Source organism: Marmota marmota, unplaced genomic scaffold (genome assembly GCF_001458135.2).
Source record: "Marmota marmota marmota unplaced genomic scaffold, marMar, whole genome shotgun sequence".
NCBI lineage: Eukaryota > Metazoa > Chordata > Mammalia > Rodentia > Sciuridae > Marmota > Marmota marmota.
Genome location: NW_026000240.1, coordinates 7,005,357 through 7,020,705, shown reverse-complemented (window position 1 = coordinate 7,020,705; position 15,349 = coordinate 7,005,357). Strand labels below are relative to the sequence as shown.

General features: G+C 32.3%; 1 protein-coding gene across 9 annotated transcripts in view; it reads left to right on the top strand.

Moving 5' to 3' along the window:
• The window catches only part of Stxbp5l (syntaxin binding protein 5L), a 347,451-nt gene that overhangs the window by 114,339 nt on the left and 217,763 nt on the right, over window positions 1-15,349 (top strand). For all 9 annotated transcript variants that reach the window (XM_048794363.1, XM_048794362.1, XM_015486887.2 and 6 more), the window contains one exon: window positions 3,475-3,558. In XM_048794363.1, coding sequence (XP_048650320.1) covers window positions 3,475-3,558 — 84 coding nt within the window. The remainder of the gene's footprint in view (window positions 1-3,474; window positions 3,559-15,349) is intronic.

Genomic DNA, 15,349 nt, shown 5'->3' with positions numbered 1-15,349 from the left:
ATATATATATATATATATATATATATATATATATATATATATATATATATAAAGTTTGTTAATTTCATCATTATTACATTTATTGTAAAATGAATACATTAATTGTGGTAGTGTGATAGCTAAAACAATGGAATACTGTTTGAGTAATGCAATTGAATAAACTACAAAAAATAAAATAGAAATAGAAGCAAGACAAAAAAAACATGTAATACATAATTCTTACACAAAATTGAAAAACAGATAACAGTAACCTATAATGTTAAAAATCAGGACATTGTTTAATTTTAGAAAAGAGGGAAGATATTGACCTGGTAAGAGTATGAAATAGGGTTCTGAGAGGCTTGTATTTTTTAAAAAATTTCTTGTCTTTCTGTTTTATTTCTTGACATGGGTAGTTTCATGGGTATATGAATACACAGTAAAATATTTTAAAATTAAGCCTCTATTTCTGATCAAAGAAATTTATAAAATGTGAATTAATTTATATCCTTTATTTTCAGAATCCAAGATCTTATTTAATGAGGAAACACTAGATGCACTAAGAAGAAATGATGCTCACCCTCTCCATTATTTTTAACACTATAGGCTATTTTAGCAAAGCAGTTAGACTAATACAAACACTTACAGAAATAAAAATTGAAAAGGAAGAGTAAAATGTCTGTATTTTAGATTATTATGAAAACATGCCTGAAATGACTAAGAAAATCAACTTTAATTATTGTTATTTGTATTCTTGATGGTTACCATTCTAATGAGAGTGAGATGAAATCTCATTGTAGTTTTGATTTTTATTTTCCTGATTGCTAAGGAGGTTCAATATTTTTTTCACTTATTTGTTATATACATTCATGATTATGTCAAAATGAACCCCCATTGTATTATATATAATACATGAATAAAAACAAGAAAAAACAAAATGAACATTAAAATAAATACAAATAATAAAATAATTGAGAAGGATGTATACCCAAATTCAACTATATAAATTATAGTTTTTAGAAAAGATAATGAAAAGAATAGCTCATATAAAATGACAACAAAAACATCAAAATAACTAAGTATCAAGTTAACCAGAAAATAAAAATGTAGAACACTTGCAAACTTCTTGTAAGATATAAAAGTATGTTTGAATAAATAAAAGGCATCCTTTAGTCTTTGATTAAATGTCTTACTTTTTTTAAATTTCTGAAGTTTACTCTTTTTCTTGACTTTTAAATTTTTATTTATATTACTTTTTATTTATATATGACAGCGGAATGCATTACAATTATTATTACACATTTAGAGCACAATTTTTCATATCTCGTTGTATAAAAAATACATATTGACACCAATTCGTGTCTTCATACTTGTACTTTGGATGATAATGATCATCACATTCCACCATCATTAATAACCCCGTGTCCTCCCTTCCCCTCCAACCCCTCTGCCCTATCTAGAATTTGACGTTTTTAAAGTCAAATAAATATTATATCATAAAACAGTTTAAAGTTTTCTTCTTTTCATGTTTATTTATAAAACTACAAATTTCTCTCAGTAAGATTCATCTGTCTCACAAGTTTCAATATGATAAATTTTTTGTTTTTATTTTATACATTTTATTAATGATTTCTTTTCTCATAAATTAGAGATGTTTTTTATTTCCAAAATACTTTTCTCAGTGATTTCTCATTTTACTTCATTGTGATTAGAATATAATAATATCTAAAATTTTGATTCTTTGGTACTTAATAATTAATATTTATCAAATACCCATTTTCTTCAGAGTTCTAGGTTCTAATGATATAACAGTGAACAAATCACCTACTTCTTTGTCTACAGTATTTACATTCTGTTGTGAAATACTTTAAAATATGATACATAAATGATTTGTTACTTTGTGTTTCAATGTGGTCAGATATGATTGCAGAGAAGTCTCCTTTTATCTTGATCCCTTATGGTTATTGAGTGACCTTGTCTGATATTTCCTTAATGTCTGGGGCTCTTTTCTCTTCATTAATTCTCTAAGTGATTCTAATACAATATTTCCTGTATCATAATCTTATAGTTATTGTCAGATCAGGCGAGGTGGGCAGAGACCAAAGGAGGCAGATTTAAAAAGGCCGCCGAATAAGAGGCTTTATTGAGATATCACTCCCAGGTGGAACTCGATCAGACCCACAGAGTGGACAGGAGAAGGGTCTGAGGAGAAACTGCGTCGAAGCTCGACCAGACTGGACTTTTATGGGGCTTACAGCAGGAATGGAAGGGCTTGGGACAGGAAAAGGTGTTTTTAGGGTCCCTTGTCCCTGTGGAGTTAGTCAAGGGAGTTGGCTGAACTCCAGGATTGGCCAGGGGGTCCTGCTGATTGACAGGCGTTTCTGCTGGCACCTGATTAATGTTCCTTTCCCACGGGCTGCTTTGTTCTAAGTCACCACCAAGTCACCACCACCGACCTAACAGTTATCTCAGTAATTCTTGATATTTTGATGCTCAATGTTTTATATATTTGCTTTCTGGGAGCTATTAGTGCTGTCTTATTACAAAGCAACTTTTGTCTTTCAAATATTTACTTTCAAAACTTAATAATGTTTTAGAATAGGACTATTACAACTTTTTAAAAATTGTTTTTCTAGTTGTAGATGGACACAATATCTTTATTTTATTTATTTTTATATGGTGATGAGGATTGAACCCAGTGCCTCATACATGCAAGACAAGCGCTATAACACTGAGCTACAGCCCCATACCAAGACTATTACATCGTAAGGCTCTAGTTTGGAAGGATTAGATTAGTCACTTTTTTCACTTAAGTGATATTTTCCAAACTTTTTAAACTATCAAATTTTCTTTACCATAATCTTATACACGCAATAGAAACTAGTCTTGTTATTCATCATTTTCTCTGGTATGTAAAAAGAATTGTTCTGAAGTTCAAATATTAAAGTATAGTATATGTGACTTCATATGAATTTAAGAAATATCTATATAAATGCATATCTAATTTTGATGTTTTTCTCATTTAACAAATCATTAAATATACCATTTTATCTTTATTTTCTAGACCATTTTTCTTTTCATCCAATTTTTATACTTACTTTTATATTGTGTCACATATATTTATATACTTTCTCATTTCATCTTAGAATTAAGCAGAGTTAATTGATAAATGTTTATATTGAAGTAAAGCTTATTTGCCATGCTATATATTTTAAAAATTGGAACATAAATTATACATATTTATGAGGTATCTTGTGATGTTTCAATACATGTGCATATTGTGTAATGTATCTGTCTTCTCAAACATTTATTTGTGGTGAGAATTCTTTTAAAAGTAGGAAACTTATTTTCAAGTTCTAGAAAATTAGTATTATATAATTATAAATAAGTTTTGTTATGTGATATGATTTTTTATTGTATTAACATTATTATTTATTTGAGCCAAGTTAAAATTAATGTCACAATTAAGAAAATGATTGTTTCAATGTTTTTCAGCTGCTAATAGGTTATGAAAATGGTACTGTAGTATTCTGGGACTTGAAATCTAAAAGAGCAGAACTGAGAGTTTATTATGATGAGGTAAGTGATTTCTACTGAAATATTTGAAGTCTTGTGACTTTGTGTCATTTCTATTTTTAAACTTTGTACTGTACCAGTATTTTTTCGCTGGGAAATTACCTGGTTTTCACACTTTATTTTGTTATTTGTATAAGTTTCAACTCTGGGTTATCCTTCTGAGTAGCATTCTGCCCTGACTGCCAATTTTTAGGCCCTGTTTTAGAGTATCCTATGTACTTGGGTTCATGTTACCTATGGTGTATTCCCAATTTTGTCTTATTCCTTTTCTTTTCTCTAAACTCCCATGTGTATGTCTTACTTCCTTGTCCTTAAATTCTCTAAATTCTTTACGTTTTCCTTAGAAAACTCTTTTCTATGTTAAAAATTCAAATCAATTTGAAATGCAATATCTTTCTGTACTTGCCTTCTTAAAATAGAGATTTTATAAATGGTAACGTTAATAAGTGACAATAAGATCTTGAAATAAATTTTATTTAACATAATTGAGGATTTGGGAAGCAATAAGCCCCTATTTATCAAGGAAGAGTATCCCAGTTGACACTTTTGGTTTAGAGATTGATTCCAGGTCATTAATTATTTCCTCCTTCAGAAGATACTAATAAAGACAAATTGTATTAAAAGGTGAAAAGGTAATTGCTTCTTATAGCTATGGAAGTAAATATGATCATCTATACTATTAAACTTGAAAAATGGGGGAAGGCAATAGGAGAAGATGGTAGAATAGAAGCAGGCTGCAAGTTCCAGCTCTTCCGCAGTTCAGAACCACAATAGCTGGAGAGATATGCAGCAAGTTGGGTGACTGAGGGAAAAGACTGAGATCTAGTAATAGACTGACAGACACTTGGAGAGACTCAGATTCTGGTTACTGGAATAGACAGTGAAAAAGAGTTCATCGGTTTTGAAGCTGCCAAAGAGGCAAAGTTGGGAAAATTGCTTCAGAAGCAGTGGTAGAAGAGAAAATCAGAATTTAGCTGATACAGAAACTACATACCAACATGTGAAAAGGGCTCTACTTCTCTTTAACTAGTGAGTAGAGAGCTGTGGCCAAAAGCCAGAAGGTCAAACCTAAGTTTAGAGTTTTGGGAAAGACAAATTCTTGCATCTTCATCTCCTCCCGAGATAGTGGCAAATATTGTTATGGAAGAATGCCTTTGAGGCAAGCTAAATGATATACACAGTGAGATCACTGCAACAAAAGACCACCACATCTACCACCAATCAGAGTAAGACTGGGTGCAGTCTGTTACCTGGGTGCAAGGCACTTTTCCCCACACCAAAATCTTCCCGAGTGTATACATACACACTCATTGCTCATGTCTGTACTGGGGAGGGTTCTATCTGCTGAGCCAAGAATGTTATAGCACCGTCACCTTGGCTCAAGTAGGAGCTTCTGGAGCCATGGTAGTGTTCCCAGCACCACTTAAACTGTGCTGGAAAAGGGCAAGTAGAAGACTGTTAATAGCTTAGGCACATGGCTCTGCTTCATGTGAACAGAAAAAGCAGTTCCTCAGTGCAGAGACAAATCTGGGAACTTGGCCTGCAGACATTCCAGGGATGTCCTCTCTGTGCCCCCAGGGAACACACTGATGCCTGGACTGACATGGTACTAGAAATGTTGTATATGTGTTCATCAGAGCTGGGCAAGGTGAAGATGGTGAAGATAGGATTTGGATCCTGGATTTCATGCAGTTTTTTGAAGGAGGTTGCCAATCTGGATGTGGGAAAACGTAAACATACATTGCTGCACCACAACTCAGTGCTGATTTAAGCTACTGAGGCTTAAACATTTCTCACACCTCCCATACCTGGTGTATTCCAAATCATGAAGTCTCTAAAAGAAGTTTCTCTATCTTTAAAACCTTAACAAGGAGGGCTTTTATTATTTTTAAAGTTAGTTGGTTTTGCTGGTATTGTCTACTATTTTGGTTTCATTATATTCCCCTCATTATTTTTATTATATATTTCTATATAATCTTCTTTCTTGTCTTTTAAAATTAACTGGATTCATTTTCTCTACCTTTTTTCTTCTTTATCATTTTTATTCCTCTCATTTTGTCTAACTTCATTTTCTCAGTTTTTCTTTTCTTCCCTCTCTTTTTCTTTCCCTTTTCTTTTTATTATCTATATGGTTTTATAGTAGTCTTACATTCCACATTGCCTATTTTTTTTCTGTATATTATTACTATCCTTTTCTTCTCTTTGACAAGTGTAGATGTAGAGAATATTTTCCTTCAAATTGTCATTGATACTGGTAACTAGTCTCTGTCTTCCTAAAGTGATACTGGAGGTTAAACATGGCATTTTGAACATATTGTGTGGGTACTTTAAAGGACACTGAGATATAAAATCAGTCTGGGCACATTTTAAACAAAAAGCAGCTCACTAAAAAGACCTCTCATAACAGTGTAAGAGACATCCACCCAACAAATGCAGGAATTCCAACATAGACACATTTGAAACAAGAAAATAAGGTAGTAAGACACATCTGAAAATTCATAACTCCTTAACAACTAAATTCATAGATATCAAACTAGAGAAAATAATTGACAAAGAATACAAAAAGTTGTGATCAAAATGACCAATGAATTAAAAGAAATACTAACGAATGAACCAAGGAATATAATACTGTGTGTGAACATGCATTTTTAATAAAGAGATAAAGATTCTGAAAATAATCAAACAGAAATATTGAAAATGAAAAACTCAATAAGCCTAATTAATTCAGTGGAAAGTCTCACCAATAGACTAGAGCAAGCAGAAGAAAAAATATTTTTCTCAAATGACTCAAAAATTAAATGGATAAACTATAATACTTAGGTAGTAACGAAGAAAAAATTATGAATAGAACATACACAAGCTCTGAGACAATAATAAGAAACTAAATTTAAGTTTCATAGGCCTTGGAGGAAGAAGTGGACATGTAGGGTAATTATGTAGAAAGCTTCTTTAGTGAAGTAATGGCAGAAAGCCTCCCTAAGCTTAGAAATTATATGGACATATAGGTACTGGAGACATTTAGAACTCCAAATAGACATGACCAGTAAAGAACTTCTTCATAACATATTGTAGTTAAATTACCAAAAAACTTAAAACAAAGAAAGGATTTTAAAAACTATTAGAGAGAAATGCTAAGTCGTTTATAAATGCAAACCCATCAGAATAATATTAGATTTCTTAGAAGAAATGCTTAAGATCAGGAGAGCATGCAACATGTCAAGCTCTGATAAAAATAACTGCCGATATGGATTGCTATGCACAGCAAAAGTATCCTTCAGAATTGAAGAAGGAATGAAAATGCCCCAAGATAAACAAACTAAAGGAGTTCATGATCATTAAGTCAGGGTTTCAGAAGATACAGGAATCCATATACTGAAACGGATAAAAATAACCAAGAGAAGCATGAAAGAGAATAAATCTCATTAGACGAATACATAGGCAAATGAGAATTAGAATTAAGACACACATTATAAATTTTAACAAATGACAGTAAGTAGTACACACTTTCCTATAATAACACTGCCAATTAAAAGACAGAGATTAGCATATAGTTTTTAAAAAAGAAGACTCAACTACATGCTCCCTGAAAGAAATAGTGCCAATCAGCATAGACATTCACAGACTGAAAGTAAAAGAATGAAAAGACAATATTCCATGCATATGGAATAATAAAACAAGCAGGAATAGATACCCTCATATCCAACAACCATAGTTCAAGCCAAATTTAGTCAGAAATGACAAAGAACACTGGATATGGTGATGTACATTTATTTGGTACTAGATACTTGGGAGACTAAAATAGGAAGATTATAAGTTTGTGATCAGCATGAGAAACTTAATGAGAATCTCTCAAAATAAAATACTGTGAGTTCAGCACAGTGATAGAACACTTGCATAGAATGTGCAAGGTCCTGAGTTCAATCCTCAGTATCACACACCTAAAAAAAATTAGACAAAGAATTTCATTATATATTGATAAGGGAACTAACCAACAAGAAGATGTAATGATTATAAAAATATATGCCCTGAACATTGGTACACCGAACTTCATAAAGCAAGTACTTCTTGACATAAAGAGACTGATAGGCAATAATAGTGGGTGACTTTAATAAACCACTCTCACTGATAGATCATTCAGACAAAAAAATCAAAAAAATACTACAAAGTTAAATATATTTTAGGTCAAGTGCATTTAAGACATCTACAGAATATTTTATTCAATAACAACTGAATATACTTTTCAGCTGCTCATGCAACTTCCTGCAAAGTAGATCATATGTTAAACCACAAAATCAAGTCTTTCTAAATAAAAAAAAGTTAAAATGATTTTTATATTTTATTAAGTAAAAATTCTTATAATCAAATGAGAATAGAAACCCAGCATCTCAGAATCTCTGGGATATATTAAAATAGTTTTAAAATGGCAGTTTATAAGGGCCTACATAAAAAATAAGATCTTAAACAAATAACCCAATTATACTTCTCAAGGTCTTAGAAGAACATGTACAAACAAATCCCAAGAGCAGTAGAAGAGAGCACATGTTAAAGATCAGAGCTGAAATGAATGAAATAGAAAATAACGGAACAAAATAAAGTATCAGTGGCTCCAAGAGTTGTTTGTTGGAAAGATAAACAAGGGTGACCAGCCATTAGCCAAACTAACCAAAAGAGAGAAGACCCAAATTAATAAAATAAGAGATGTAAAGGGGAATATTACAAGAGACACCACAGAAATCCAGATGATCATTAATTACTATTTTGAAAATTTATATTCCAACAAATTAGAAAATCTAGAAGAGTTGGATAAATTTCTAGGGTAAATTTCATATTACCTACCAAAACAGAAACAATATGAAATAGAAAAGTTAAATAACAATGAGCAATAATGAGCAATGAGGTTAAGTCAGTAGTAAAAACCCACCCAACAAAGAAAAGCCCAGACCAGATGGATTTAAGTAGAATTTTGCCAGAACTTTAAAGAACAACTAACACCAATGCACCTCAAAAATTATTCTGTGAAAATAGTACATGAAATTTCTCCTCAAATGCCATGGGTTTCAAAGACCTTCAAACTTATTCTCCAAAGCAGTATTACCCTGATACCCAAATCAGATAAGGACACAACAAGAAAAGAAAATTGCAGAACACAATCCTTTATAAACGTAGGTGCAAAAACCACTCTGGAAAGCAGAATGGAGATTTCTTAGAAAACTTGGAATGGAACCACCATTTGACCCAGTTATCCCATTCCTCAGTTTATATCCAAAGGACTTAAAATCAGCATACTACAGTGACTCACAGACGTCAATATTTATAGCAGCTCTATTCACAACAGCTAAACTATGGAACCAACCTAGATGCTCTTCAACAGATGAATGGGCAAAGAAAATGTGGTATATATACTCAATAGAATATTACTTAGCCTGAAAGAAGAATGAAATTATGGCATTTGTCAGTAAGTGGATGGAGTTGGAGAGTATCATGCTAAGTGAAATAAGCCAATCCCAAAAAACCAAAGGACAAATGTTTTCTCTGATATTCGGATGCTGACCCATAATGGGAAACAAGGGACTAGGGAAGAATGGAGGAACTTTGGATTGGGCAGAAGGGACTGAGGGGAGGGGAAGGATGGTGAAATGAGATGGACATTATTACCCTATGCACATGTATGATTGCATGAATGGTGTGACTCTGCATTGTGTACAACCAGAGAAATGAGAAATTGTGCTCTATTTATGTACAATGAGTTGAAATGCATTCGGCTGTCATGTATAACTAATTAGAACACATGAAAAATTTAAAATCATTTATAAAATATTTGCAAACAATTCAACAAAAAATCTAAAAGATCATATACCATGATAACCACAGTTTCATTCTAAGGATGCAAGGATGGTTCAATATATGCAAATCAATGAACATAATATACCACATAAACAAAACCAAGAACAAGTATCACATGACCATCTCAATAGATAATAGAATAACCCTTCTTTAAAATTCCACAACCCTTCATAATAAAAATCTTGAATAAATTAGGTATATATACTATATATATACATAGTTTTTACCTCAACATAGTGAAAACTATGTATGACAAACTCAAAGCCATGACATCATACTGAATGAGGGAAAACTGAAAGCATTTCATCTAATATAAGGAATTAGACAAGACTATTTATTCTCACCACCTCCATTTAATATGATATTTGAAATTTTAGTCAGAACAAGTAGGCAAGAGAAGGAAATAAAAGGGATACAAATAGGAAAATATGAAGAATTACCCCTATTTGCAGAACAGATGATTCTATGTTTAGAAGACCTTAACAGATCTCCCAGGAGACTTTTAGAGATAATAAATTTGTCAAAGTAGCAATACAGAATCAATATACAAAAATCAGTACCTTTTCTGTATACCAAAATGAATGTACCAAGAAAGAAATCAGGAAAAGGATTCCATTCACAATAGATTCAAAAAGAAAAAGTAAAATACCTAATCATAAATTTAACCAAGCAGGTAAAAGACCTCCACAAGGAAAACTATGAAATAGTGAAAAAGAAATGTAGGGAGATATAAAAGATGAAAATTCCTCCCATGTTCATTGACAATCCAAATTATTGTTAAAAGACCATGTTACCAAAAGCGACCTACAGATTCAATACAATCCCCACAAAAATGTTAATAATATTCTTTATACATAATTACATATAGAAATTCATATAGAAGAACAATCTATATCTGGAGCCATCACGATACCCAATTTTTAAAATTTTTGGTTAGTTATATATGACAGTAGAATGCACTTTGACATATCATATATAAATGGAGTATAACTTGTCATTATTCTGGTTATACATGATGTAGAATCATACAGGTTGTGTAGTCATATATGCACATAATGTAATAATGTCATATTCATTCTACTATCCTTCCTACCCTCCTAGCCCCTTCCCTTCTTTCCTCCTCTCTGCCTAACCCAAAGTAACTCTGTTATTCGTAGCTACTCCTGCTCCATTGTGAATTAGCATCAACATATCAAAGAAAACATTTGGGCTTTAGATTTGGGGGATTGGCTTATTTCGCTTAGCATGTTAGTCTCCAGCTTCATCATGTACTGGCAAATGACAAAATTTCATTCTTATTTAAGGCTGAATAATATTCTACTGTGAATATATACCACATTTACTTTATCCATTCATCTGTTGAAAGGCTTCTTGGTTGGTTCCATAGTTTAACTATTGTGAATTGAGCTGCTGTAAATATTCATGTGGCTGAGACACTGTAGTATACTGATTTTAAGTCATTTGGGTATAAGTGGGAGCTGGGTCAAATGGTGGTTCCATTCCAAGTTTTCTGAAGAATCTCCATACTGCTTTCCAGAGTGGTTGCACCAATTTTCATTCCAATCAGCAATGTATGAGCGTACCTTTTCCCCCACATCCTTGCCAACATTTGTTGTTTCTCATATTCTTGGTAATTGTCATTTTGACTGAAATGAGATGAAATCTTAGAGTAGTTTTGATTTGCATTTCTCTAATTGCTAGAGATGATGAACATTTTTCATATGTTTGTTGATTAATTGTATTTCTTCTGTAAAATATCTGATCAGTTCCTTAGCCCTCTTATCAATTAGATTATTTGGGTTTTTTTGGTGTTAAGTTTTTTGAGTTCTTTATGTATTCTGGAGATTAATGCTATATCTGAGGTACATGTGGTAAAGATTCTCTCCCATTCTGGAGGCTCTTTCTTCATGTTATTGATTGTTTTCCTTTGCTGAGAAGAAGCTTTTTAGTTTGATTCTATTCCATTTATTTTTCTTCTTGTACATTAGGAGTCTTGTTAAGGAAGTCAGATCCTAAGCTGACAATAGTAAAGATTTGGCCTACTTTTTCTTCTATTAGATGCAGGGTATCTATTCTAGTGCTTGAGTCCTTGATCCATTTCAAGTTGAGATTTGTGCAGGATGAGATATAGGGGTTTAATTTCATTTTGTTACATATGGATTTCCAGTTTCCCAGCAGCATTTGCTGAATGAATAGGCTATCTTTTCTACAATGAATGTTTTTGGCTCCCTTGTCTAGTGTGAGATAACCGTATTCTTAGAAAATGGAAAGAAAGCATGTCTTTCTGGATAGGCAGAATGAATATTGTGAAAATGACCATACTATCAAAAGCATTATTCAACTTTAATGCAATTCCTATTAAAACACCAATGACATTCTTCATAGAACTAGAAAAAGCAATAATGAAATTCATTTGGAAAAATAAGAGACCCAGAATAGCCAGTAAAATCTTATCAAGAAGAGTGAAGCAGGAGGCATTACAATACCAGACCTTAAACTATACTACAGAGCCATAGTAACAAAACTCATATGGTATTGGTATCAAAACTACATATAGACCAATGATACAGAATAGAAGACACAGAAACAAATGCACATAAATACAGTTATTTCAAACTAGACAAAGAGGATACCCAATTTCAAATCATTCTAAAGAGCCATACTAAAACCCAGCATGGTCCTGGTATAAAAACAGACATGTGGGACCATGAAATAGAATACAAGACACAGAGACAAACTCACACAGCTACCGTCACCTGATTCTTCATAAAGGTGTCAAAACCTTGTTGGAGAAAAGACACTCTCTTTGACAAATGGTACTTGAAAAACTGGCTAACTGTATTTAGAATGAGACTTGATCCCTATATCTTACTCTGTACAAAAGTCAACTCAGAATAGATGAAAGACCTAGGAATTATACAGAAGCTTTGAAACTACTAGAAGAAAACTTAGCGGAAACACTTCATATAAGCACAAACAATGACTACCTAAATAGTAGTCCTCCAGTTGAGTAAATAATAATAATCAGTAAATGGAAAGGCATTAAATTAATAAAAAACTGCTGCACAGCCAAGGAAACAATGGTAAGAGTCAACCTACAGAATGGGAAATATCTTTTCCAGAAAATCCTCTTTTGACAGAGGATTAAGATTCAGAATAATATAAAGAACTAAAAATATTCAAATCCCACCCCAAAAAAGAAAAAAAAACATTTAATGAATGGGCAAATTAAATGAATAGATACTTAAAAGAAGTACAAATGGGCAGGAATTTTTAAAAAATTATTCAACATTTTTAGCCATCAGGGAAATGCAAATCAAGACTACACTGAGACACCACAGCACTCTAATCAGAATGACAATCACCAAGAACACAAATAACAATAAATGCTGTTGAGGTTAATGAGAAAAAGAAACACTTATACACTGTTGGTGGAGATGTAAATTACTACCAGGTATTATGGAAATCAGCTTGGAGGCTCCTCAAAAAAACTAAAAGCAGAACTACCAGTGATCCAACTATACTACTTCTTGGTATTTACCCCAAAAAATTAAAATCAGCATACTTTAGTGCTATACCCATGTTTACCACAGCACAATTAACAATACCAAAGTTACAGAACAAGCCTAGGTGTCTATCAACAGATGAATGGATAAAAAAAATGTTTTATAAATATATAATGTAATTTTATTTAGTTGTGAAGAAAAATAAAATTATATCAATGCAGGAAAATGGAACTGGAGAGCATCTTGTTAAGTGAAATAAGCTAGACTCATATTTTTTATGTGAAATCTTGAAGAAAGAAAGAAGAAAGGACATCATGAATGAAAAAGAGAGACTATTGCTGTAGAGGCAGGAGATTAGTGGTAGGGAAGGGAGTGTAAGGGGAAGTATTGGGGAATGAATTTGATAACTATGTTATAAGCATGTGTAAATATGCCATGATGAAACCCACTATTCTTCATAATTAATATGCAATGATTTTTTAAAAGTAATTTTGCAAAAGAATTTTTAAATTAGTGTTAGTATTGCCTAAGTTAGTAGAGTACAATAATATTAATTTACCTAGAAATTAAGTATTTATTTAGATATATAAATCAATAAATCTATCATTTGTTTCACACATACTTTTATGTCCTGTAATTTTAATAATACAGTCATAAACTTTATTTTATTGCATAACTTCTGAAGTTTTCTTCAGCTTTTACCTCTGATATTTACAAGCTATTCTTTTTAAAAAATTTTTTAAATTATAAATAAAAATAGAATGTATTTTGGTGAATTATACAACATAGAATATAACTTATTCTATTTAAGATCCCAGATTGTGGTTATACATGATGCAGATCTTCCCTGGTCATATATTTAGACACAAGGCCAGAAAAGTTATGTCCTATTAATTCTACTGTCTTTCCTGTCCTCCTCTTCCCCATCCCATGTGTTCATTTCTTTTGTCTAATCAAATGGATTTCTATTCTTCCCCTATCCAACCTCCCTTGTTTTGGGGTAGTATCCACAAGTCAGAGAGAATAATTGGCCTTTGTTTTTTTGGGAATGGCTTGTTTCACTTAGCATGATATTCTCCAGTTCCATACATTTACCAGCAAATGCCATTATTTCATTCTTCTTTATGGCTGAGCAATATCTCATTGTATACATGTACATTTTCTTTATCCATTCATCCTTTGAAGGACACCTAGATTGTTTGCATGGATTGACTATTGTGAGTGAGCTGCTATAAACATGGATGTCACTGCATGACTGTAGTATGCTATTTTTAAGTCTTTTGTGTATAGACCAAGGAGTTGGATAACTGGGTCAAATGGTAGCTCCATTTCAGTTTTTCTAAGGAAACTTCATACTTCTTTCCAGAGTGGTTGCACCAATTTTCTGTCCCACCAACAATATATGAGAATACCTTTCTTCTCATATTCTCACCAACATTTATTGTTACTTGTATTTATAATTGCCATTTTAACTGAAGTGAGATGGAATCTCGGTGCAGTATTAATTTGTATTTCTGTAATTGCGGAGATGTTGAACATTTTTTCTTATTTTTTGACCATTTGTATTTCTTCTTCTGTGAAGAGATATATCTGTTCAGCTCCTTTGCCCTTTTATTGATTGGGTTATTTATTTTTCCAGTGTTAAGTTTTTGAGTTCTTTGAAAGTCCTGGAAATTAATACCTTATGTGAGGGTACCGGTGGTAAAGATATTTTACCATTCTGTAGGATCTCTGTTCACATTCTTGATTGTTTCCTTTGCTGTAAAGAAGCTTTTGAGTTTGATACCATCCCATTTATTGATTTTTTATTTTACTTCTTGAGCTTTAGGAGTCTTGTTGAAGAATTTGTTTCCTAAGCCAATATGTTGGAGAGTTGGGCCTACTTTTCTTCTAATACAGGTCTCTGGTCTAATACCCAGGTTCTTGATCCACTTAGAGTTGAGTTTTCTGCAGGGTGAGATATATGGATTCAATTTTATTCTATTAAACATGGACTTCCAGTTTACCCAGCACCCTTTGTTGAAGAGGTTATCTTTTCTCCAATGTACATTTATAGTGCCTTTGTTTAGGCTGAGATAACTGTATTTATGTGTCTTCTATTCTGTTCCATTGGTCTTCATGTCTGTTTTTGTGCCAATACCATGCTGTTTTATTTATTTTATTTATTTATTTATTTATTTTATTGGTTGTTCAAAACATTACAAAGCTCATGATATATCATCTTTCATACATTTGACTCAATTGGGTTATGAACTCCCATTTTTACCCCAAATACAAATTGCAGAATCACATCAGTTACACACTCACGTTTTTACATAATGGCATATTAGTGACTGTTGTATTCTGCTACCTTTCCTATCCCCTACTATCCCCCCTCCCCTCCCCTCCCTTCTTCCCTCTCTACCTCATCTGCTGTTGTTCAATTCTCTCCCTTGTTTTCCCCC